At 43.7% G+C, this 24819-nt stretch overlaps 3 protein-coding genes across 5 annotated transcripts in view; 1 reads left to right on the forward strand and 2 right to left on the reverse strand.

Annotated features, from left to right (window-relative positions):
• The first annotated feature begins 12 nt into the window (after positions 1 to 12).
• SRA1 (steroid receptor RNA activator 1) lies at positions 13 to 6990 on the forward strand. Its single transcript, XM_055331315.1, has 5 exons — positions 13 to 728; positions 855 to 980; positions 5783 to 5988; positions 6302 to 6410; positions 6565 to 6990. The coding sequence occupies exons 1-5, from the start codon at positions 704 to 706 to the stop codon at positions 6774 to 6776; spliced, it is 678 nt and encodes a 225-aa protein (XP_055187290.1). The 5' UTR covers positions 13 to 703; the 3' UTR covers positions 6777 to 6990.
• Positions 6991 to 7945: 955 nt separating this feature from the next.
• On the reverse strand, positions 7946 to 10645 carry EIF4EBP3 (eukaryotic translation initiation factor 4E binding protein 3). Its single transcript, XM_055331317.1, has 3 exons — positions 9724 to 10645; positions 8450 to 8623; positions 7946 to 8287 (listed from the first exon to the last, which is right to left on the reverse strand). Exons 1-3 carry the CDS (start codon positions 9824 to 9826, stop codon positions 8259 to 8261), a joined length of 306 nt encoding a protein of 101 aa, XP_055187292.1. The 5' UTR covers positions 9827 to 10645; the 3' UTR covers positions 7946 to 8258.
• Positions 10646 to 15488: 4843 nt separating this feature from the next.
• Positions 15489 to 24819, reverse strand: part of ANKHD1 (ankyrin repeat and KH domain containing 1) — a 121561-nt gene continuing 112230 nt past the window's right edge. For 2 of the 3 annotated variants that reach the window (XM_055331305.1, XM_055331303.1), the window contains 6 exons: positions 22899 to 24508; positions 19036 to 19212; positions 17772 to 18023; positions 17048 to 17223; positions 16243 to 16407; positions 15489 to 15977 (listed from right to left, as the gene is read on the reverse strand). In XM_055331305.1, coding sequence (XP_055187280.1) covers positions 15918 to 15977; positions 16243 to 16407; positions 17048 to 17223; positions 17772 to 18023; positions 19036 to 19212; positions 22899 to 24508 — 2440 coding nt within the window. In that variant the 3' untranslated portion in view covers positions 15489 to 15917. The remainder of the gene's footprint in view (positions 15978 to 16242; positions 16408 to 17047; positions 17224 to 17771; positions 18024 to 19035; positions 19213 to 22898; positions 24509 to 24819) is intronic. The other variant, XM_055331304.1, reaches the window with a different exon arrangement.

A 24819-nucleotide genomic window follows, 5' to 3' on the forward strand; every position in this document is an offset into this window, starting at 1 on the left:
CTCCGGGATCATGCCCTGAGCTGAAGGCAGACACTCAACCGCTGAGCTACTCAGGCGTCCTGGAAATTGATTTCATTCATTAAACAAATGTAATTTCTAAGGTCTGTGTGCTAGGCAGTGGGGATATAAAATATGAGATCATCAGAAGGGGAGCCGAACAAGAGCTAAAGTAGAAGACAGTATGTAGTACAACTAGCAAATCTCATGGTTGTGGAGGCTCCGGTCAGAGGGTTAACCTGATCCAAAGCATTAGAGGCTTCCTGAAGAATTGACATCTAAGTCCTGAAGGAAAATGAATACTAGTTACTGAGCCTAGAGAGTATAGATGTGCCAGGCAGCGGTGAGGTTCTAGGATTCCACCTGGCTAGATCACACAGGGGCATTTGTGGGGCTGGAGCTGCGGGTGGTTAAAACGGTCTCCGGGGCAACTGTGACAGTTTGAACCTACCGGGGATTCGGACTCCTGGAGCGCCGCCTCCTGGAAAACCGCGTCCTCTAGTGCCTTGTGATCAGAGCCCCGGTGCCGTATTAGCGGGAGCTGGAGTTCCTCGGGGACCAGGCGCAGTGTCCCCACGACGGCCCCCGGCTTTTCTGAACAGCCGTTCAACTTAGAGGGCTCGGAGCGGCCGGCGCCATCCGGACCCGCGGGTGTGCGGCCGCCCCGGAAGTGACGCCATGGGCTGCGGACCCTGAGGAAGTGGAGATGGCGGAGCTGTACGTGAAGCCGGGTGAGCGCGGCCGGCGGCCTAGGGGCGCTGGTCGTCCCTCACCCAGGCCAAGGGCAGCTGCTGCCCTGGGGGGGTAGAGCCTTCGTCTTCCCCAGGCTCGCTTCATGTGCCCTCTCACTTCCGCAGGCAACAAGGAGCGTGGCTGGAACGACCCGCCTCAGTTCTCCTACGGGCTGCAGACTCTGGCCGGTGGACCTAAGCGCACCCCGCTCACCAAAAGGATCGCCGCTCCCCAGGATGGCTCTCCCAGAGGTGCGTGGGGGTCCCACGCGCGGAGACCGGCCGACAGGGCGGTGCTGGTTAAGCCTGGCCCGAGGGCCCTTTTTACTTCTCTGAGGTCTCTTCCCGAGAGGGTGAACGCCATAACGGGGCACAAGGCAGCCCTTTTCCGAGCAAATTCTGCCTAGGTCAGTAAGTGGTAAGTTTGAAAAGAATCCCTCTTTGCTTTCATTATAGGTGAGCTTATCCAGACCTATGATATTTTTAGATATAGTTTTTATTCTCAAATTGTTTTCACATTTTATTAACAATTTGTGTCTCTTCCTGGAGTACCATAGTGGTATATTCATTTGTCTCTGGCTACATCTTCACTTGATTATATGGTAAGCATCCAGATTTAATGTGTCTATTCATTCATTGTTACCTACTGAGCATCTCTGAGCCAGGCACTGCTTGAGGCAAACTAGACAGCAGTGAACAAGACAAAAAAGGTTTGTTTCCATGTCTATCTCCAAGCGAGGCTATACTCTAGCTTTGGAGATAGACAAATGAAGTAGTGGTGAGTGTTCTGCAGAGAAAACAGGGTAATGCAAGAGTGATTCTGTAACTTAGATGGCTGAGGAGCTGACATTTAAGTGAATAGTTAAAATCTAGCCACGTAAAGACTCAGGTGCAAGAGCATTCCACACACTGAAAACAGCCAGCACAAAGGCCCTGAGAGCAAGTTTGGCCAAATCAGACTGAAGGAATACCTAATGGCTAGAGCAGAGTGGGCTAAGTCAGAGAAATTAAAATCTGAGAAGCAGACAGGGGCCAGATCATAGTGGGCTTTGTAAACCAGGATAGGGAGTTTATATTTTAATCTGTGTAAATTGAAGCCATTGAAAAGTTCAAAGTAGAGGGATGCCTTTACTTTTGAGCATGTCTCATGTGAACAGTTGGAGCTATGGCCCCAGCAAAGAGGCTCAGATTTAGCTCTTTCAATAACCCTATGTTGTCTATACTCAGCACTATGGAGGAATGATGACACAAACCAGGGTTTATTTTTTTAAGATTTTAAATATTTTTTTTCTTTATTTATTTATGATAGTCACACACACAGAGGGAGAGAGGCAGAGACACAGGCAGAGGGAGAAGCAGGCTCCATGCACCGGGAGCCCGAAGTGGGATTCGATCCCGGGTCTCCAGGATCGCGCCCTGGGCCAAAGGCAGGCGCCAAACCACTGCGCCACCCAGGGATCCCCTATTTTTTTAAGATTTTAAAAAATTATTTATTCATGAGACACAGAAACACAGACGGGGAGAAGCAGGCTCCCTGCGGGGAGTCCAATGCGGGACTCAATCCCAGGACCCCAGGATCACGACCTGAGCCAAAAGCAGATGCTCAACCACTGAACCACTCAGGTGTCCCTGTTATTTTTTGAAAGAGAGAGTGAGCAGGGGAGGGGCAGAGGGACTGAAAGAATTCCAAGTAGGCTCCATGCCCAGCGCAGAGCCCAATGCAGGGCTCAGTCTCACAACCCTGAGGTCATGACTTGAGCTGACATCAAGATTCAGATGCTTAACTGAGCCACTCAGGCACCGCATAAATCATGGTCTTTTAACCTTGGCATGATTGACATTTTGGGCCCGATAACTCTTTGTTCCAGCCAGGGACTGTCTAGTACTTTGTAGGATGTATGCAGTATTCCTGGTTTCTACCCACTAGATGCCAGTAGCATTCACCCAGTTGTGACAGCCGAAAGTGCCTCCAGACATTTGCACTGGGGGCAAAATATCCCCAGGTTGAGAAACACTGATGCACATCTTAAGAAAGATCACTGTGCCTGCTACATGGAGAAAGGATTTTAGGGAAGATATGGAAAGGCTATTTCAGTAATATGGGCAAGATTTAATGATGATTCGAACTAGAGTGGGAGTATAGAGGTGGCAGGAATTGGATGGGTATGGCATATGTTACTGAGGAACTCAACAGGAATAGATATAGGTGAGAAAGAAGAATCAACATAACTTAAATTTTTTGCTTGAGGAACTAGCTGGTATTGTTCATAGATACGGGAAACCAGGGAATGGGGGGCAGTAGAGGTTTGGGGAGAGAGGAAAGGCAAGCTTTGTCTTGGCCTGTTAAATCTGGACAGCTACTGTGGGGAGGTCTAGGCCAGAATTGCAGAAATGAGTCATGATCGTTTGGATGGTGTTTGACATTGTGGGTTTGAATAAGGTACTTAAGGAGAATTGTAGATAGAACCCTAAAGAGGATCCAAGACAGATCCCTAAGGCTCTCTAGCATTTCAAGGTTCTAGTTTAAAGGGGTTTGGGAAATAGCTAAAGAAGCAAGAAGAAAAGTAAAATTTACTCCAACAGAATAAAATTTTGACTCGACTATGATGGATGATGTGAGAGGTCAGATCAGAGAAAAGGGGCCTGCTAAAAGGATTTGCTAAACTACACAGACACTGGTTACCTAACAGAAGCAGTTGTGGAGAGGTAAGCGTAGAAACCCGGCTGAAATGACCAGAGAAGAGAATGTAAAATGAAGTAGAGAAACTAACTATAGACCGTATAGCTCCTTCAAGAAATTCTGCTGTGAGACAGAAATGAGGATGTGACTAAGGATGGAATGTGACCTAAGGGAGGATTTTTGTTAAGATGGTAAAACACTAGAGCATGTTTGTATACCGATGGTCTAAGAAAACAGGCTAACTGCAGGAGACAAGCCTAGAGAAGACAAGAGGCTGGCATGAGTATGGAAGGATGGCCTTATCTATCAGAGGAGGAAGGAAAGTGGCCACAGGTACTGGTGGATTAGTAGAAAAGGTGATGGGAAGATGAGAGAGTTCCTGTTTAATGACCTCTCTTTTCTCAGTGAAATGAGGTGGGGTCATATGTAGAATGCAGGGAAAGGAAAAGTAAGGGGAGAAGATAGAAAAACTCGGAGAGAAAATGTGAAGAGTTCTGAAAAAATGGAAAAATGAGGCAAAGGATAGGAATTCCAGGCAGTGTTGGATACCTTTCCATGAATGTATTTGATTTTATTTATCTACTTAAGAGAGAAAGCAAGTGTGAGAGAACAAGGAGGAGGAGGGGCAGAAGGAGAAACACTCCCTGCAGAGCAGGGAGCCCCTACATGGAACTCTGTCCCAGGACCCTGGGATCATGACCCGAGTCAAAGGCAGACTCTCAACCAACTGAGCCACCCAGGTGCCCCTGTACCCATGAATTTGAAGTGTAAATCAACAGCCTGGTTCTGTTTTTCTTTCCAACAAGTGTGGACAAGCTGGTTTTACCAGGAAAGTGGGACAGTGGGAGGGGATAAGTGAGGTAAGAGTATCTATAAGGGAATGATTTTAATGCATGAACTCTGATTGGTTGGGCTGGAAGGATAGAGGAGGTGGTCAGATTTTGGAGATGGCACAGTGTTGTTAAGAATAAGGCAGAGAGCAGTGAGCGACTGCTTTGTGGAAGGGTGGGGAAAATCATTGAAGGCAAGGAGCTCGAGAAACTTGAGAGGCCAAACTGAACAAGATGAATTAAATCATCCATGTGAATGTTGATGTCTAGAAGTCAAATGACTGTTTTCTTCTAGTTTTCTCTTTTTCCACAGGCTTTCCACCATCCTATTACCACAGGCAGAGACCAAGAGTCATCCTTGACTCCTCTCCCTCATTCCATTCCAAAAGTCCTGTTGCTCCCTCCTCCTAAATAAAGCTCAGACCACTCCATTTCCCTTCGTCTGCTCTTTTTCCTGAACTATTCCATTAACTTCTCAGCTATTGTCCATGCCTCCATTCTTGACCTATTATCCATTTTTCACAGACCATACAGAGCAAATGACTTAAAAAACAAGTCTAAGCATCCCTGCTTTTTATAAACCTGCAGTGGCTTTCCATTACTTTTAAGCTTAAGACCAAACTCCTCCAAAGCCCTATATGGTCTGGACCCCTGCCTGCTTCTCTAGAGATAGCTAACACTGCCTTCTTCAGGGTTAATAATTTCCAGCCACACGGTGCTGGTTTGTGTAATTTGAACAAGTCAAGACTTAACTCTGCATTTTAGGCACTGCCCTTACCTCAGCCAGGTACATGGCTTTCATGGGTGTATTGAGCTTATCCACTAGCTATTAACTTTGTGAACAATTTTTGCTACACTCTAGCAGTTGCACCTATATTTTCACTTAATCAACACTGCAACCCTGTGAAAGAAATGCTACTACCATGATATCCCCATTTTTCAGAAAAGGAACCCAAGCTCTAAGGTTAAAGGTAACTTGCCAAATGCCACAGAATAGGTGAGCATGGATAAACTATAAGTCACCTGAGAAGGCCTTCCTCAAACACTGACTTTAGGTAGTTCCCTGTACTATTTGCCTCCTCCTTTTTAAGATTTTATTTATTTTGAAGGAGAGAGAGAGAGCTAGAGTGTGTGCGTGAGCTGGGGGAGGGGGCAGAGAGACTCTCAAGTGGACTCCACGCGGAGCATCCAGCCAAACGCAGGGCTCCAAGGCTTAATGGCCTGAGCTGCTCAGGTGCCCCTACTGTTCCTCCTCATTACATCATGTTTTCTTTGTAACATGCAGCATAACTTATAATTTTCTTGTATGTATTTTCCTTTCCCTAGAATTTCTGCTCTCTTGAGGTCAGGAACCTAATCCGTCTGCTTTACTACTCTATCTCTGGTGCCTTGCACATTTCTGGCACGTGGTAGAGACTTCATAAATACACATTTCTGAGTGAATGAGTTGTCTTAGAGAGTAGCCCTCTACAAGGGATGAAGTTAGAGTCGAGCTTTTTACCTGTTTCAGCCATGTGTGCTTGATCTTGCTTTTACCTTTTCAGTCCCTGCCTCCCAGACTTCTCAGGGGCCCCCTCCAATGGGGCCTCCACCTCCTTCAAGTCAGGCTTCCAGGCCCCCTCCTGTGGGGAGTTATCTTGCCTCCAGTGTGAAGCCAGCAAATCTCCCAGTGATGGAATCTGAAACTCTGCTGGAAGATGTGCTCAAACCTTTGGAAGAGGCACTGGAGGATTGCCGTGGCCACACAAAGGTAATAAGCCCTGGCACACTAGTGGGATAATAAAAGGACCGAGATCCTTAGTTTCCTTGTTTGTAAAATAGCACTACAGAATGAGTTTCTGAGGATCTGAGAAACTGGAAAATTTAAAATTCTAGCCATACATGGATTTTTCTTGGGAGATGTGTAAGTTTTAACAGATTCTCAGTGGGGCCTCTAACCAGAACTCTTCAGATGAAGTATTCTCTGGGCCAGAGAAAGTAGGTACACTTCCTATTTGGTGTGGTCTTTCCTCTGGCCCTGTTGGTTTAGCAGCACTGACTTGGAGGGCCCTTTTGTCTCTCAGAAGCAAGTATGTGATGACATCAGCCGACGCCTGGCTCTGCTGCAGGAGCAATGGGCTGGAGGGAAGCTGTCAGTGTCTGTGAAGAAGAGGATGGCTCTCCTGGTGCAAGGTATGGCTGGGTCCTTTGGTATAGCCTAGCTCCCTCAACTTGTCATGGATGGCTGAGCTGGAATAGATACTGAGATTCTGACTGGTTGGGATGAGAAGAGTGGGAGCTAGGTGTTTTGCCCTAAACTGCTTGTTTACCTGCTCTCTTTCCTCAGAGCTTTCAAGTCACCAGTGGGATGCTGCAGATAACATCCACTGCTCACTCATGGTTGACCATGTGACTGAGGTCAGTCAGTGGATGGTGGGAGTTAAAAGGTTAATTGCAGAAAAGAGGAACCTGTCTTCAGAGGAAGAGGCCAATGAAGAGAAATCTACAACCATAGCTGAGGAGTTCCAGACAGTACCAGGCGTCCAAGAGGCTCCGTAATCCTGTGGGATCCTGACTCACTTCACACCATTTCCTCTGCTTTGGCAGGGAGGCCTTCTCTCATCTGGCTCCCTCTTACCACTTGGGAGACTGCCTCCTTGGGATTGTTGGCCTGCTCCACCTATCTCTGGGGGAAGAGGTGCCAGCCACCTGGGCCACAGGGAAGAGTTGTTACCCATAACATGTGTTTTAATAAAAACATCTTAATAGTGGGGTCTGGGTAGGAGAGAGAAGCCTTTCTTGTGCCAAACTGGTCCCTTACGGTATCCTTGACTGCCTTGCTATCTGTGTACCTTACAAACCTCTCTTCTTCCTCCTTTTCATCATGAATGACTTTGCTAGGCATGACCAATTACTTCTGCCACTTTCCCCCAAAATAGACTGAAACACATATTCCTTGCTGGGCTGAGTATCTCTATTTTTATAGAACTTCGTTGCAGCATAAGAACAGAGGCTCAAATAGAGAAGATTTTTCCCTCAAGAAAAGAAGACTGCTCTGTTTGTACTCTGGTTACCCTTGAGACATACAGTGCTAGAGAGATTAGAACATAGCTGTATAAATGAAGAAGACTGGATTGCTGAAACATGGGATCATGACTTTTTGGAGGGGTGCTTGGGGGTAGTTAGGTGGGTAGGATCATGACTGATTCACCAAGTAAGCTGCTAACTCATTCTGGGCCCTGAGGTCTTCTAACCCTCTTGAGGACAGGAGAGCCAAATGGAAGGGGTCATAGAGGCTTAAATTATGCTGAGAAGGGTGGATACAGGTTTTCTGTGTTGGAACAGGGGACGATACTTCTGGGTGGAAGGCAGAAAAAGCATGGGAGGGACTGGAGAAGGTTAAACTCTAGGGCAGTGCCTCCTTTTCCTGATTTGGAATCAATAGGGAGGGACTGCTGGAGAGGCCGAATTCCAGGAAGGTTGCTTCCTGGAAAGGCTGGAACGGCCCTTGGCAAGGGTCAGGCTACTGCTATTGCTGTTTATGGCTTGGCGGCTCCTGCAGCCTGCCCCCATAGCCTGCCTTTGGCTCTCACTGCTGCTGAAAGTGGACCTAATGACAGCTGGGAATGGACTGGGGGACCTCTGATCCTCACCAGGTCTGCTGGGGCCCTCAGTTTTGTGGCTGAGATGGGAAGGTCAGTATCGAGGAGAACACCAGAGTCAAAGCATTTCTTTGAATTTTTACTAAGCAGTTAGACAGTGACATACTCCATCCCTTAGTCCCAGCCTCAGCCCCTGATGATGGAGGGCTGGGGGTTGGGAGGAGCATCTACAGACGGAAGGGAAAGAGCTAAGGGCTTGGCAAGTTGCCCACTCGTATCCCTGGTCTAGCTGCCTCAGAACTAAGGGAGGCCCAAAACCAACAAGTCACTCCCTTCCAGATTATGAGGCCACCTGGTGTTTGGAATACACCAGGAAGAGGTGATGGCAGCAGTGGTATGAGGGATTCCTCTAATTCCACACAGGATCATCTGCACTGGATTAGATGTCCATTTCAAATTGTGCGTCATCTGGAGAAAAAGAAGACAGGGACTGTATGCTGGGGTGAGGGTCTGCAAGCTCAGCAAGCTTAGCATCAGTACAGAAACCCCTCTCACCGTTAAACCCCCACTCTACTGAACAGGGGCATTTGGACTCCGGCATTTCTTAATTTTAGGCCCTGCTTTCCTTACCGGGTATCTCTTCCTCTGTCTCCTTCTGCTCCTTCAGCTCCTCCAGCTTGGAGGGTGGGGCTGTTGGAGGAGTTGTGACCCCGGGAATCTGAGGGAGGCAGCACGGCGGCGTCCGGGCAATGGGTGAATTTTTGCACTCCAGCAGGAACTTTCGGTCGTAGATGATCCTGGTGCCTGTCAAGGGGTAGGAACTAGGTAAGAGGCTGGAGCTTGGGTACAGAGTTTATAGGGTGTCATACCCAGGCTTTTAAGGGACCTGGGACATTTCCCCATGTATTAAAGGGCTACTGCTCTGCAGACCAGCCAGGGTCTCAGCTGACTGGCTTTCAGAGCACTTAAAGACTTCCAGGTCTAACCAAGATGTGGCTAAGTGCCATAAAGCAAGTAGGGCATCCCAGCTGGTCCAGGTATTTTGGTTTAGGGAAGCTTCAGGTCTCAGTTCTAAGGAGGAGCACAAAACTTGGGAGAACTCAGGTACTAAAGACTGCTCCTGTCTGGCTCTGCTGGATCTGGGGCTTCCCTACTTCTGTAGGGTGGGGGGTCGTAGCCCTCCAGGCAGTTGGCTCAAGAGGCCAAATAGCAGATTTCACCCTTGCTGCCATCTGGGTTTGGGTACCCGGCAAGGAGAAGGTGTGCTCTCTGGACAGCTGCTTTCTCGGTGAAACAGGGACAAACTGTTCTTACTTACCCTGACCCCTCCCAAGTCCTATCAGGCTCAGCCCAAGCCTAAGAAACTTGGCCCCGGTTCTGTTCTCAAAGGGCCCTACCCTGTTCTTGCCCCTCCCTTCTGCCTCCACGTGGCAGGAAACCTGGGTCCAGGAGCCCAGCAGCTCAAGATCCCAGGCAATCAGCCCAACCAAACAGCTGCCAGCCACCTGCAGATACTCAAGGATTTTTGGCCCCAACTGCCTGAGTCCTGCTTTAGCCGCTTTGGGAGACCTGGTGCTTCCTGCTGAGGTCAAGCTCAGCTCCGGCTCTGGGTCCTAATTCCAGGCGGCAAAGTCGGGAGGGCACCTAAAACCCAGGCCACAGTGGGGAGTTCAGTCCAGTCACCCAGGAGCTAGGCTTTAGGCCACGGTGCATTTACTTCGAAGTTTCAGGGGACTGAACCGGCCTTCAGTTCCAAACACCCTCCCACCCCCTGCAAAAGCTACAACCTGTAAAGAGGCCTGCGGCGAGGATCCCAGGCCTGCACCTCCCCTCTCCCAGCCCGCCACAGGACGCCCGCGCTGGGCCTGCCCAGGGCCCGCGGACCCCCAGCCCGGCCCGCTGACCTCCCGGGGTAGTGGCGTATAGCGTGCCCCCCGGCGTGGTGCTGTAGCAGTCGGGCAGCCGGTCCCTGCCTCCGGGGATCGGGCAGCTCGTGGATGTGGACATAGTGAGCAGGACGGCAGTCGGCTGGGGCGCCAGCCCAGGGCGCCCAGCGCAGCTAACTCAGAAGCAGACTCAGTGGACCACGTGCGCCGCAGCAACAACACCGGGATGACGTCACGCCCGGGGCGGGCCGCTAGCCGTCACTCAACCCGACGGTCCCGCCCTACTCCAGGTCGCCTGACTAGGGGAAGCTTGAAAGGAGTTCGGACCTCCGCACAGGCCTGCATCCTCCTGGCTCAACACTGGCCGCCTGACTCAGGGCTGTAGCCACTCAGCTATTTACTGGTTAAACCGGGTTCCTGGACCGGTGAGGCACAGCACACACTACTGCCCTGTGTTAATTCACCCATTTCTCTCAACAGTTTTGTACAGTAAAGCACTATTATTAGCCACATTTGACAGGTGAGGAAAGGAAAGCCCAGAGAGATTAAGTCCCTGGTTGAGAGTTCTATCTTATAGGAGGGGGAGCTGGGAGTCAGACCTGAGAGTATCTGATGCCAGGACCTGTGCCCTTCCTCACAGCTGGGGACTGCCTCCCATTAATCAATTACAGTACAGGGTAAAAAGTGGCCCTATGGCCTGGTGCACAGCAGGAAGGGGAAGGTCAGAGAGGGATGGTAGCCTTTTTAGAAGAAGTGATATAGCTAACTAGCTTTAAGAAACTAAGGAAAGGCAGGGGGCTGGTGAGAAGGGCTTGGTCTTTAGCTCTCTAGAAAGGAAGATCAGAGAGAGTCTGGCCTTAGAGGATTTTTTTGATGTAGTCACAGTGATATGAAAGGAGGCAGGAGAAGGGTGGTGGAGAAGAAAGTACTAAACCTAGTACCTACACATACTAAAAACCTTGATTTGGTCAAGGGGTCTTCATTTCCTTAAAATCAGTATTACGATTCACCCCCCAATTAAGTACAGACCACTGGATTTCATGCATTTAACAATATTAATGTTACTTCAGTTCTGGCTTCATCATATTTTCCCTTAGCTTTGATTTCTCCACTCACTAAAAAAAAAAAAAAAAAGTGTTTTACTACTCACTGCTTCTCAAACTTTAATGTGCATAAAAATCACCTTGGATATGTTGTAAATGAAGATTTTGATATAGTAAGTTTGGGGTAGGACCTGAGCTTCTAGGTCCCAGGTGATATAGTCCCTCAGCTCTGTAGGTCCTTAGAGTAACACTTCAGGTAACAAGGATATTTATATTTTATTGTTCCAAAATATTTTTGAACATCTTACAAAGTTATGTATGCCTAAAAGAAGGGTCTTGATTGACAGTGCTGGAGGGTAAGGTTTGGGAGCAGACTGTGAGGAGCTATCACAACTCAGTTTTTTTTTTTTAGTATGTATGTATGTATGTATGTATGTATGTATGTATTTATTTATTTATTTATTTATTTATTTATGATAGACATAGAGAGAGAGAGAGAGAGAGAGAGAGAGAGGCAGAGGAAGAGGGAGAAGCAGGCTTCATGCCGGGAGCCCGACGCAGGACTCGATCCCGGGACTCCAGGATCGCGCCCTGGGCCAAAGGCAGGCGCCAAACCGCTGAGCCACCCAGGGATCCCACACAACTCAGTTTTTGAGGTACGTCTGGTGGGGGTAGTGAGGAATAGGATAGAGGACCATGAGACTGAAGGTAAGGATTCTAGCCTAGTGAAACGGGGTAGACAGAAGGGCAGTGGTTATGAGGATGGAGAGAAGTTGTCAGGATCCCCATACACAGAGGGGGAAAGATAAGGTGACTGATTAAGGGTGAGGTGAGAGAGAAGGAGTTAAGCTAGGATAATTTCCAGTCTTCTGACTTAAAAGTCTTGGTGGTAGCAGCAGCCCCTAATAAAGTGGGGAAAATAAGAGAAGCCTATCTTAAAAAAAAAAAAAAAGAGAGAGAAGCCTGTCTTATATTGGGAAATATATAACGTGTGGAATGCTGAGATGGAACAGCATGGCAAGGAGTTAGATCTATGGGTCTGAAGCTCAGGGGGAGAAATCTAGGCTAGTCACTGAGATCTGGGTGGCGTGAAATCCAAGAGTGTGGGATGAGATCACTGGGATAGAAGATACAGCCTAAGAAGAGGCCTGAGCACATCAACATTTATTTAAGGGGTAGCGGAGGAAGAGGATTCACCAAAGGAGACTGAGAAGTGTCCAGAGTTTTCAAGAAGGATCAGTGTGGAAGTGAGGTCACTCTCATGTTCATCTCTACTACACAATGACAGCAGCAGTTACCACTACTATGTACGGCTACTTGAAGCTTGTTTTGAGGTGCTGTGTGTACTTTAAAGGTTAGGGAACAAGTGATAGATCATTGGCCTTAGAGAGAAAGCCAGATACATCATGCATGCAATTTGGATGAAGGACCAAGAGTTTAGAGGCTCAACACTGATTACCCATTAGAATATGGGAGCTTGATACAGACAAGCACACAAAAAAGAAAAAAGAAAAACAGAAAAATAGAAAAACAGAAAACAAAAAATCTATGCCTAGGCTCCAACCCCAGGGAACTGATTAAGCCCTTAAGGGAATATCAGGTCTCTGCTACCAAACTACTTTGGACTTAGACCAATACCATGAAGATAAAGCAGGAGGTAAAAGTAATCAAAACAGGTTTGGCAGTCTGGTGGTGAGATTGCTGATCCTGTTTTCCAAATTAGGACTTAGAGCCCAGTCTTCTGCTCTTTATTGGATGTGGTCTTAATGCACATAAATTCTGGATACTTAAAACTATCTTTCTCTCACTCACTTGCTACAGAATAAAGTAAAGGTGAAGAATCTGTCTGATGACAAATGGTGACAAATCTTTAAGGATGAATAGAAAATATGGGGTTTTCAGAGCCCCGCATTCCAGGACAGGGTCCACTGGAAAGACGTCACAACCAGCAACACTTCTTGGTAGAAGAGATCTAGGGCTAGTTAGAGAACAAGATGTTCAGAAGCTGTTTTCCTACAGGCTTATTTGCCACTTCCTGGGTTTTCAATGTGGTCCAAAGGTCTTGAACAGTGGGACAGAATCAAGTATACTAACTACTCCTTTTTGTTTGGCTTGAAACTATAATATGACCAGCCTTTCCCCTTCTACAAGCCACCTCAAACTGAGGATGGTTCTCTTATGGGCTAACTTTGAAGATGGGAAGAGGATTTGGCCAGAAGCTATAGGAAAAGTTGAAAATTGTAGTTCCAAGTCTTGAGATTTCTTACCTCTGGTTAGGAGAGGCCACCATTGGCTGTCCAACTCTCTTCTTCGGTCTGGTTAGCTGAGGTGATGGGATTTCCCCTTTGAGAGCAGGGACTGAAGGAAGGAGACTGGCCTATAAAAAGGCAAGTCAGCACACTGTAGCCACAATAGGTTTAAAGGGACTTAAACATCAATAATTTTATTGGTGGTGGAATTTTATTACACTACTACTTGAAATAAGTGGTCCAGAAACCTTGATGATATCAGTTGTATTCCTTGAAAGAGCTGTTATGCTCATGGGGTTCAATCTATGCCTCAGCAGGATGTTTCTTAATGATCTGAGGTCTCACTATGAATGTGCAAGGTTTTCTTCTGACTCTATTAAAATTTCAAAATCAGTACTGTCCCACACAACAGCAGGCTTCTGATTCCATGTGAGAATCAATGATAGTTGGTTACATTACCTCAGTAATGTAAACATTCTATTAGCTTTCAGTATTCTCATCTCATATATTCTCATTCACAAGAAAAAGGAGAAAATCTGTGTTAGCACTAGGAGACTCTTTGGGTTCATTTATGTTCAATTTTATTTTCAGTTGAGGAAAGTGAAACCCAGAAATGAAAAATGACTTGCCTAAGATCATGAAGCTTCAAACAACAGAAACAAAAACAGAATTTAGGCTTGTCTTATTCCACTGAACCCATGCTGCCACCTCCCATATCCCTCACATATTTTTAAAGTAATTAAGTTCTTACCTGAGCTAGGTTTAATCCAAGGTTCAGGATGGTAAAAGAGCAGTAAAGTAATGCCAGGAAGAGGCAAGACAGAGGAAGAAGAGATTATAGCAGGCAAAATGGGTTGGCAAGTAAGGATCCGAACAGAAAGAAAAGAAGGCAGGGAGGAGGGTATCCTAAATAGCTACTACTGACTGCACAGCTCCTGTTTTTTCCTAATCCTCTAAGGGTTTCTCCTAATTGCCCCCTCTTTGCATGGATTTTAGATCCTGACTGGAGATAAAATTTCTCATTCTGTTATCCTCAAGGTGCAGAAGATAGAATTAAGGGCTCTCCCAGATAATTCAAATGTATTGTAGATGGTCAAAACAGGAAAAGCATTTTTGTCCCACTGAATAATTTGCTTAATATTATTTCTCACTGGGACATCTGGGTGACTCAGTGGTTGAGCGTCTGCCTTCGGCTCAGGTCATGATCCTAGAGTTCTAGGATTGAGTCCCGCATTGAGGAGTCTGCTTCTCCCTCTGCCTATGTCTCTGCCTCTCTCTGTGTCCCTCATGGACACATTCATTTCACTAATATTAGGTGATTTTTTTTTGTCATTTTATTGTTAGTGATAAATAGAAACATCAAGATATATAGGTTATCCAAGGGGTCTTTTGAGAATACTGATGTGTTTATCAAAGCACTAAAAAAGCAGGACCTTCAACATCTGTGATACTCTCCTGATCCACTCAAAACAGAAAACAAGAAATGAGGTTAAAGAAGCTCTCATATATAAGATAATATGGAAGACAAAAGAACCAGGCATGTCTAACACAGAACTTGGTGTGTCTCATTTAGCGGTGGCTTTACAAGCCAGGCAGGTAAGATTAAGAACTCCTGGTGGTATGAAAATTGAAAAGTGCTGCTTATATGGCTCTGCTGCTATTACTACTTTTTTTGTACATTCTTCTTTGCCTTGATGTGTGTTGTGACTCCTCTATCAGCCTTAAACTTTTTCTTGTTTTATTTTCTAAAGTGCCTATACATAAAACCAGGAAATTCCACTACATTAAAACATGAATATGTTGATGGCTGTTCTTTTCAGAGGGTTGTTTTCCTTCTCTATTGCATCAGATTTTTGGCAGAACCTATAGTTTGGCCAAGGCAATCCATTCTAGTGTCTCTGTGTTTAGCTTGTTAAACATACTCGCTCTTCATACTTGGGGCTGTGGAACTAAGCCCAGAATTAGTCACATATTTATAAAGATTACTCCGGTGACCAACAATACCACAGTATTACAGGAGGCACTCCCACCCACTGCTATGTCCCAACCCAAATAAAACATAAAACACTAAAACCAAATAAGTCTTTAGATACAAGTCAGGAAGCACAAAAAGAGCCTGAAGTTTGAGGATTTGAGTGTCGCTAAATTTGTTCAGTGTCATCTGATTACAATCCTTTGGTCCTTATTGACACTCATCATCCATAAGGAGCTAACCCCAGCAGAGGCCTATCTGCTAAAGTCACAAAAGACAAATTGCAGAGGCTTGAAACTTTCCCACTTAAGAAATGATATGGAAGAGAACAATAAGGAATTTTTAACACAGAATTGGTAGATAACTAGTCTACAAAACACTTTTCCAAGGCAGTCTAAAAATGATCTTCAAAGTGTAAAATGTGAGATGCCTGTTAGAAATACAGTATTAACAACTTGGTTCAATAGGATTGTGAATTGGGTAATTATCTGCATGACCACTGAAAGGATCACACCCCACTTCTAAACACTGTTCATCTTTTTATTGAATATTCTGGTAAATATTTCACATTAATACAGGCTACATTAAGTAGAGCCACTATATGACAAGAAATTTACTCAACTTTTTCCTTTTAAGTATGTAAACAATTGTACATGTATTTACCACCCTAAAAGGTTGAAACATGTAATCATCTAATTCTCTTCTGCATACAAGTAGCATTCAGTATGTTTAGCCAAAAGCACTAAGTTCAAAGTGGCTAAACTAACCAGAGAACATAATCAGGTGGATAGGAAATCACTTTGTTCTTATACAACGGGCAATCAAATTTCCATTGCTAATGCCTCAGAGAAAATTGCTTAGTTAGGCACATTAAAAAAAAAAAAATCCCCAGAGTTCTTCCAAGGTCATAGGTTTCTCAAACAAGGCTAAAGAGTAAGACCTTCTAATTTAGTTGACATATTTGAGATGCATGTTTCCAATATGAGGAGCCCACGTGCCAGGCCAAATCTGAAAAGGGGGAGGAAAAATTGGAATTTCTAATTAGGAATCTTTAGACATTTACAAATTGAATATATAAATGCAATGGCAATTCACTGTTTCTGCCTAGGAAGAATACACATACATGAGATAAAATGTTTAGTAGCATCATATTGATATTGAAAAAATTCAGATGAAGATGGTCAGATGTCATGACTTGATATTTAGATTTTGTATTACCCAAAGAATTAAAAGAATAACATGACAAAATAAAAGAGCATTAAGTCTATTTTACCTGCTGGGCATCAGTGCATTCAGTTGAATTTTGAATAACTTTTATCATAGGGTTCCAAGCAGGATCTGGGTTGTGAAGTCCATTAAACAGAGGTCCTCCTGGAACATCAGCAAGCTGAGGATGAGAGGGTATTATGGTGCCTCCATACATGGAAATTGGCAGACCCTATGACAGCAGAAAGAAAGGTTTAATCCTGAAGTGATTATAAATGATGATTCCATAATTCCAGCTTAGATCTCTCTAATTTCCCATCATCCACAGAACTCCTTAGGAGTCTTTAAAAACATAGCATCATACAGTAGTGAAGAACCAAAAGTGGTTCCCTGCATAAGCAATACTTTTTTTTTTTTTTTAAGATTTTATTTTTTTATTCATGAGAGACACACAGAGAGAGGCAGAGACATAGGCAGAGGGAGAAGCAGGTTGCCTGTGAGGGAGCCCAATATAGGACTTGATCCCAGGACCCTGGGATCACATCCTGAGCCAAAAGCAGATAGATGCTCAACCACTGAGCCACCCAGGTGCCTCAGCAATACTTTTCAACAAGAAGAAAAACAACCTAACGAAGTCCAGTATCAGGAAATTTCCCAACTTTGATGAACACATATAATACCTTCAACTTTTCCATATTTTAGTTTCACCAATAAGCCTGTGCTAAGTAAGAAGAAAAGGGAAACTACTAAAAGATCTGGCCAAGTCATGGAAACAAACTTGTTACACCAAAAGGGAGAATTATTTCAATACAAACTATTCCTTAACACTGGCTGGCAAAGTGTTAAACAAGTTACAATGTTTGTTGACTCACTTTAGAAAAATCCAGAAAACTGCTTGCCATAGGTTGATGAAAAATGTTAGAGGGGGCTACCATTCCAGAATCATCTCTCTCCATTGGTTGATGCTGGGAGAATGTGCTTGGGTCTGATAATTGTTGATGCATTGGATGGTTCCCTATCACAGACTGTGACCAACCTGATAAGCCTTCTGGAAAGAAGAATTGAGGACAAGGTTTGATATTTATTTGGGTAAAATGACAATATATTACTACTTGAACTTTTTTCATACTAAATTTTAACAAACTCATTCCTTGGAAGAGCTCAGTGCCTGTTCATGACAATCTCTGCAAACCAAAAGAACCAGTTCCTGGAAAACTGGGGGAAGTCAAGTCCTTTGAATACCCCAAATACTCTACCTCGTCTTTTTCAAAAGACCAAGTGCTCTCTGAAGGAACATTAATGATTATCCTATTCTACACTGGAAAGCTTAAAAGGGAAAGGAAGTACACAATGAATCTTTTACTTCTAATCTATATTTATTATTATTATACATATTACATATATTATTATGTATAAACCAAATTAATATTCCAATCTCTGAGACTGGTTTGAATTCTTCAAAGGTATAAACACTCCTACCGACTGTTAAGTGTAGGAACTAAGCTATTTTGTTTTAAGGAACTATGTTTTAATGGCAAAATCCCACAACTTACTTGAGATATCTATCCCTCTAGACATAGGACAAGGTAACTATACCTGACATAGCGTTGACACCAAATGACCAGATTCCACTGTGTCCAACGGGAGCGACAAAACTGGTCCCCACAGGGGCTTGTGCGACAGACCCTCCTTGTCGAATCCGGGCTAATCTCTCTGTTCCAATGGGGGGAGGTATCTTTCGATCCTGACTGGCACTGCCTCCTTTTGGTTGGCCCAGTGTTGGTGGGGCAGAGGTGGCTGAAAGAGGTGAAGATGATCCCGAAGAAACAGATGGAATAGGAGAGTCACCTGGTGGCAAAATATTTGTCTATTGTTTTATTACATTAAAAACTAATTATAAGAATATGAGAAACCTTGTTGGAAACATCTATTCCACAACACAGGTTCTGTAAAGAAAAATTTCATTTTATAAGATCATTCAAATGAAAATATGTAAGTTCTATGAATATTACCCTATATTACTTCTGCACATACAAAGTATAAACAAATAGTCTAAAATTTTTTTTCCAGATTGCTGAATAAAGCTAGAAAGGAAGGCCATATTAATTTAAAATTTTAAATTAACTTAAATGTGGCAATGTTTGTACAGTAACCAGCATATTGTTTGGAAAAGAGCTGGTGGTCCTCTACATTTAGCTATTCTCTTTCTACAGTCCTTTTTCTCCATAAGGATAAAAAGTTAAATGTTAGCAAATATCTTGGATTCAACTCATGGCTTTGTTTCTTAATGGGATTTTCAGGTAATGTTGGTAGTTTTCCTTGTCAAAAGGGCCAATACTCCTTGACTGCTTCATGACGCTCATTTTAAAAAATCAAATCCTGTTTAAGTACTGGGAGAACTTCATCTGTTCTAAATATTGAAATAATGAAGAACAAAGGCATATTTTCACTTACAAGTGGCAATAATATGGTTTCCTAAAATGTAAAGATAAACTAAGAATCATACCAAACTGACTAGATACATAAATCTGCTTCTTTTCAGATTAAAGAAATTATTTTGCAATTCTCCCCACAAAGGGTCCTTTTATAAAACTACATGTAGTACCTCTTTTCTTCATTCAACCCAGAGTAAACATTTCTGGCTTGGAAGGATGTCTTGTTCCTTCTCAAGTTTTCTACGAATGACTGACAATTTTTGACAGGACTGCAATACAAACCTTTGGTATTTGCAAGCCATCATACCAGTTACTCTAGTTTAGTAAACTTTAGCATACTAAAGTTACTATGTAGTATTCCCTGAAACAAATAGTTTCATAATTTATTCAAGACTCTTTGGGAAGAGTTCCTTCAGGATTCCTACATGAGTTTGAGGCGCTTGTCCAAGGATGGGGGGAAAAATGTTGTCTGTTGAAACTTGGAGTCCCAACAGGAGCTGGCCCTTGCAGGAAAACCCGTGTTCCAGGTATGCCGGAAAAACTTGTCAGAGTAGCTGAAGAGGAAGATGGGGAGTTGCCTGATGGGTCAATGGATGGTAAGCCTGCAAGAAAACAGGTCCAAGACATCCAATTAGCCAAGGCTTAAAGCTAAAACTAAACTAAAAGCTAACTAAAAGCTTAAAGCTAAAACTAAAGCTAAACTAAAAGTCCAAAGTATACTTAATTCCTTTTTAAAAAAGAAGAAAGTGTACATTTTATTTTTGTAGCTCACAGCAAAAATAATCCACTTATGTGGCACTGGATTATGGCCCAAACCCATTTTTTTCTTGCAGTCCAGAAGAATCTTCACCAAACAGCATAGATTAGAAGAGTGAGCCCAATGTTTAAGAATGGCAGTCACCTGGAATAATGTTCTGGAAAAATCTCAAAGCTTTCATTGGAGGGGACATGAAATGAAAGCATGTTATGACTAAGTGGTACTCATCAATAACGTCTGCTTTCCCTTTTGGAAGATGAATAATATAATCTACCAATATTTCTTTCCTAATGAGGAAGAGCATACTATTAAAGATAATTTCAGTATTCCATCTGATAAAAGAAAAACCAATGGTTGCAAACTATATCAAAGTTTCTATCTAGTTTGTGTAAATCTGAATTTAGCAGTCTTCTCAAATGTCATTGCTTTCTTTGGAAAGTGTATGAGAGAAAGGGGACAGGTGCCTAGAAAAGGATTATAGGCTCATTTCAGGAAAAAATAATATCAACATAAAAAACTAACAAAACTTCTCTCAAGCAGGTCTTCATCCATTTAAAGTACGTAATTCAAAGGCTTTTAGTATATTTACAGAGTTGTACAACCATCACCACAAGTTTTAGAACATTTTTTGGGATGCCTGGGTGGCTCAGCGGTTGAGCACCTGCCTTCGGCCCAGGGCGTAATCCTGGGGTCCCCGGATGGAGTACCTCAGGCTTCATGAATGGAGCCTGCTTCTCCCTCTGCGTCTCTCATGAATAAATACAATCTTAAAAAAAAAATTTAGAACATTTTTGTCTTCCCTAAAAGAAACTCTGTACCTATTACCTGTAACTTCTCATTCTCCAAATAACCAATAATATACAGTCTCTATCAATTGGTCTGTCCTGGAAATTTCATATAAATTTATATTATATAATATATAATATTATATATATATAATATTATATATATATAATTATATAGTATGTGATCTTTCTGCAACTGGCTCCCTTCACTTAGCATAATGTTTTCAAGGTTCATCCATGCTGTAGCATGCATCTGTACTTCTTTCCTTATCACTGCTGAATAGTAATCCCATTATATCAACACACCACATTTTATTTTGGTATTTATCAATTGAGGGACAGTGGGTTGTTTCCACTTTTGGGTTATTATGCTGCCATGAATATTTGAATACCAGTTTTTTTGTGTAGACATGTTTCTCTTTCACCTAAGAGTGGAATTCCTGGGTCATATGGTAACTACATGTAACTTTTTTTTTTTTTTTTTTTAAAGATTTTCATTTATTTATTTATTCGTGAGAGACAGAGACAGAGAGAGAGAGAGGCAGAGACACAGGCAGAGGGAGAAGCAGGCTCCATGCACCGGGAGCCCGATATGGGATTCGATCCCGGGTCTCCAGGATCGCGCCCCGGGCCAAAGGCAGGCGCCAAACCGCTGCGCCGCCCAGGGATCCCTACATGTAACTTTTTGAAGAAATGCCAAGAACTATTTTTCTCAAGTTGCTGTATGACTTTGAATTTCCACTGGCAGCATTTGAGGTTTCCAATTTCTCCACATCCTTCTCTATTGTCTTCAGTATTACTAATTCTTACCTGTCAACCAGAAGAATAAACTATATCTATGACAAATTATGAAAAACAAGGATCAACAAAAGAAACTAGATAGGCAGTTAAAAGTCCAGGCTTACCAATCCTGGACCCCAGAGGGAAGGTCCAGGCTTAATGCTTGCTTTCAAAAAATGATTATTTTTAATTAACAGTAAATAATTGAGGCTATATAGATGTGAGTAATTAAGATCCCCAAACCTTGTTCTCTACCAAACTAGATGGATAATTTCTTCTCTCCTTTGTCTTTTGTCTAAAAATTAATAATCTGTACATCTTCTGGGATACAGTATTAGAATGCAAAAAGCTCAAACACTGGAATATGAGAGACCTGAAGTCAAACTTGGGCTAAGGCACTTGGAATTCACACGTTAGTGCCAGTCAATTCAAAGATTAATGTTTTCTACATGGATTGCCTGAGCACTGGCAATGAGTTCTTTCACCTTGTGGCCTTTGAAAACCTCTATTGCAGTTTCCCCAAAATGAAAAGTTAAAATAGATACTGATTTACAGAAAAAAATAAAGAAAGGAAATGGAAGAAAGAAATCCAAGAGAATATTTTGGACTATAGATGATCTTATGTAACCTTATATATTTACTTGAAAGATTATATAACAGTTATGTTTTCCTAAAAGACAAGTAAATTAAAAAATATCTGGAAGTTAAGTTAGTTTATGGATAAAATTATACTATATCCATAAACTCCCAAATTTTCAACACCACAGATCAGTTTATGATTAGCAAAAAGGAAGGATGGGCTATAAAAGACATTTTTCTAACTGAAAGAAAACTGCTAAGTGGCCACAGAGCTGCTTCTTCTTCTTCTTCTTCTTTTATAAGATTTTATTTTTATTCATGAGAGAAAGAGAGAGAGGCAGAGACAAAGGCAGAGGGAGAAGCTGGATCCTGGATCCCAGGATCACGCCCTGAGCTGAAGGCAGATGTTCACACTGAGCTACCCAGGTGTCCCAAGCTGCTGCTGCTTCTTTTTTAAAAAGATTTTATTTATTCATGAGAGACACACAGAGAGAGGCCAGAGACCTAGGCACAAGGGAGAGGCAGACTCCCTGTGGGGAGCCCGATGTGGGACTTGAACCCCAGACTCCGGGATCACGACCTGAGCCAAAGGCAGACACTCGATCACTGAGCCACCCAGGTGCCCTTGGCCAGAGCTACTTACCCCCATTCCATGTCAGCTACGACTTCTTTTTTTTTTTTTTTAAGATTTTATTTATTTATTCGAGAGAGAGAGAGAGAGAGAGAGAGAGAGGCAGAGACTTAGGCAGAGGGAGAAGCAGGTTCCATGCAGGAAGCCCGATGTGGGACTCAATCCTGGGACTCCAGGATCATGCTCTGAGCCAAAGGCAGGTGCTCAAACGTTAAACCACCCAGGTATCCCTCAGCTGTGATTTCTAATTTGCTTTTCAGAATAGTGCAAAACACTGTGAAATCTGGCTCCTAGATTCTGGAAAACAGACTCTGGTTTTTTACTTATCTTCAAGGCAACACTAGACTCCTATCTATCTTTATCTTCCTTATAATGCCTCAGCAGCTAATCTGTAATTTTGAGAAACCAAAATGATGAATCTAAATTGGTTGTTTTACAGTAAGAACCCACAAATGACTGGATCTCTTCAATCATCTCTAATGTAAATAATAAAGAATACTATGAAATATGAAACATCACTTAATATTCAGTTTGAAGACCCAAGACTGATAACAAAGAATAATGTAGATTAGGGGCTGGTACCTTTCCAACACAAACTTTTTAAATCTGAGAAATGCAAACCCTTGCTATGATTTAAAAAATGTCTATAGGGCCACCTGGGTGTATGTAAGTACAAAATAGCTGCTTTGTTATCTTGGAGGAATCAGTTATGCTGGTAGAACCCCATACTGAGCTGCAGTAATAGTTATAACTTACCCACTGGACTAGTAGAAACTCGCTGGGAAGGTCTGAAGCCAGGTGCCTTGGAGTTGTCTGGGTGCACATTTTCCAAGTGTCCAAGTACAGAGTTACCCAGGAACGCTGACTGAACAGTGAAAGAGGCATCTGCAGCAACTCGTGAGGACAGTGGACCATCTCCCCAACCCTGGTTAGCTGGCACCTGACTGCTATCAAAAAGACTACTGAAGTGATTGAAAAGCGTGGCTGGGCCGAATGTAGGTGGCAAAGATTTATTTGCTGGGTTAATGTGCATCTGAGAACCATTCATAATGTTCATGGCTGAAGAAAGCTGCACTGCAGCTGGTGGGCCTTGAGGTGGTGTTAAAGGAACTGGATTTGTGACAAAAATAGACTGGGGATCCTGGTGGATAGTTGCATTTGGTACCACTGAATAAAAAGAACCTCTGGGCTGCATTCGATGAGAAACTCGAGGTGCTGGTACAGCTAATTGAGGTAAATTACTGGTGTCCTGATTATCAGCAGCAACCAGTCTGGGTGATGCCAAAGTCAGTGGAGCTGGTTCTGAGTTAGATGCAAAAGGCATCGACATGGGATTTAAATCAGATACACTGGATGGCGGTACCTCCTCCTGTGTGTTACTGGAGGGAGGAGCAGGACTACTGGATGGGTGAGTTTCTGGAGCTCCTGGGGTGTTGCTGGCAGAGCTACTGCAACTATTGGCAGTGGAAGATGGGGTGCACAGGTGTGCCATGGCCTGATCCTGTGTGGATACTTTCTCTTTGGGGGGTGGCATGGCAGAGAAAGACTCCATCTTCTGTGAAGAAAGCTGGGCTTGAGGAGTACTTGCGGGCAGAAATGTGGTGGGAACTTGCCCGCTAGTGACAGGTGCAGAGGAAACAGAAGGCAAGGAACTACAAGTGCTTGTCACAGAAGAAATCACTGTTGCCGGAGGACTCGTCTTAGGTACACAGGCAAACAACTGCTTTCTGACTGATGAAGGAGTCCGGGTATTAGTCACACACAGCTGCTGACTGGCAGCAACTACTGAAGAGACAGTGATAGGACAACTGGCGGTAGCTAGCCCAGCAGACTCTGAGGGTAAGACAGTCCCGTTCTGGTTAGGTAGACGGCCTGCGTTATTATGCTTTGGAGAGCTATTGGTGTTGCCAGGATTCACAGGTCTCACTGGGAATGGCCCCCAAGTGTTAGGAGAGGGTGAAAAGGTTCCTCCAAACTGGGCCATGGGTAAGCGAGGATGCCGAATCTGTTGCATAGTTTGAGCAGCCAGCAGGGCAAAATGAGGGTGGGGGTAAGCCAAGGGTAGAGAAACTGGGAAAGAAGAACGTACATTTGCTGGAACATTCTTGGTAAGTTTATTAGTTGGCTGGAACGTAGATAATGTTGTCGCCTGTGAGGTTACAAGAGTTGGAGCACCCAAAGGAAATGCATTTTTACTGGAAGCTGCTGTGGTGCCTACTCCAGATGAGAAGTTTGCATGGATAGATTTGGTGCTGGCAGGTGTTCTGATATGATTTTTAGGAATCAAGTCTTCCAGTTCCTTAGCAGGATCTTGAATAAGTGCATTGATAAGCTGAACTGCATATCTTGTTGATTCTGTACCACCCCTGGGGAGAAAACAATAAACAAAACAAGATCAAAGACATAAAAAACCAAACCAAAACAAAAAAACCCAGGTAATCTTAACCATAGAATAAAATTCTTTTTTTTTTTTAATTTTATTTATTCATAGAGACACACACACAGAGAGAGAGGCAGAGAGAGAAGCAACTCCAAGCAGGGAGCCTGACGTGGGACTCAATCCCTGGTCTCCAGGATCACACCCCAGGCTGCAGGCGGCTCTAAACCGCTGCACCACAGGGGCTGCCCTAGAATAAAATTCTTGATTGTACCATATCCTAACAAAAGTTTGCTTCTA

This window comes from Nyctereutes procyonoides, unplaced genomic scaffold, assembly GCF_905146905.1.
Source record: "Nyctereutes procyonoides isolate TBG_1078 unplaced genomic scaffold, NYPRO_anot_genome, whole genome shotgun sequence".
NCBI lineage: Eukaryota > Metazoa > Chordata > Mammalia > Carnivora > Canidae > Nyctereutes > Nyctereutes procyonoides.

What these genes read in the sequence shown, in the direction of transcription:
- SRA1 (XM_055331315.1), top strand. Translation starts at nt 704, where the DNA reads ATGGCGGAGCTGTACGTGAAGCCGG. An exon ending in CCAGGATGGCTCTCCCAGAG is followed by an intron (nt 981 to 5,782) that starts GTGCGTGGGGGT and finishes TTACCTTTTCAG; the next exon opens with TCCCTGCCTCCCAGACTTCT. An exon ending in GATGGCTCTCCTGGTGCAAG is followed by an intron (nt 6,411 to 6,564) that starts GTATGGCTGGGT and finishes CTCTTTCCTCAG; the next exon opens with AGCTTTCAAGTCACCAGTGG.
- EIF4EBP3 (XM_055331317.1), bottom strand. Translation starts at nt 9,826, where the DNA reads ATGTCCACATCCACGAGCTGCCCGATCCCCGGAGGCAGGGACCGGCTG. An exon ending in ATACGCCACTACCCCGGGAG is followed by an intron (nt 8,624 to 9,723) that starts GTCAGCGGGCCG and finishes ACCCCTTGACAG; the next exon opens with GCACCAGGATCATCTACGAC. An exon ending in GACAGAGGAAGAGATACCCG is followed by an intron (nt 8,288 to 8,449) that starts GTAAGGAAAGCA and finishes CTTTTTCTCCAG; the next exon opens with ATGACGCACAATTTGAAATG.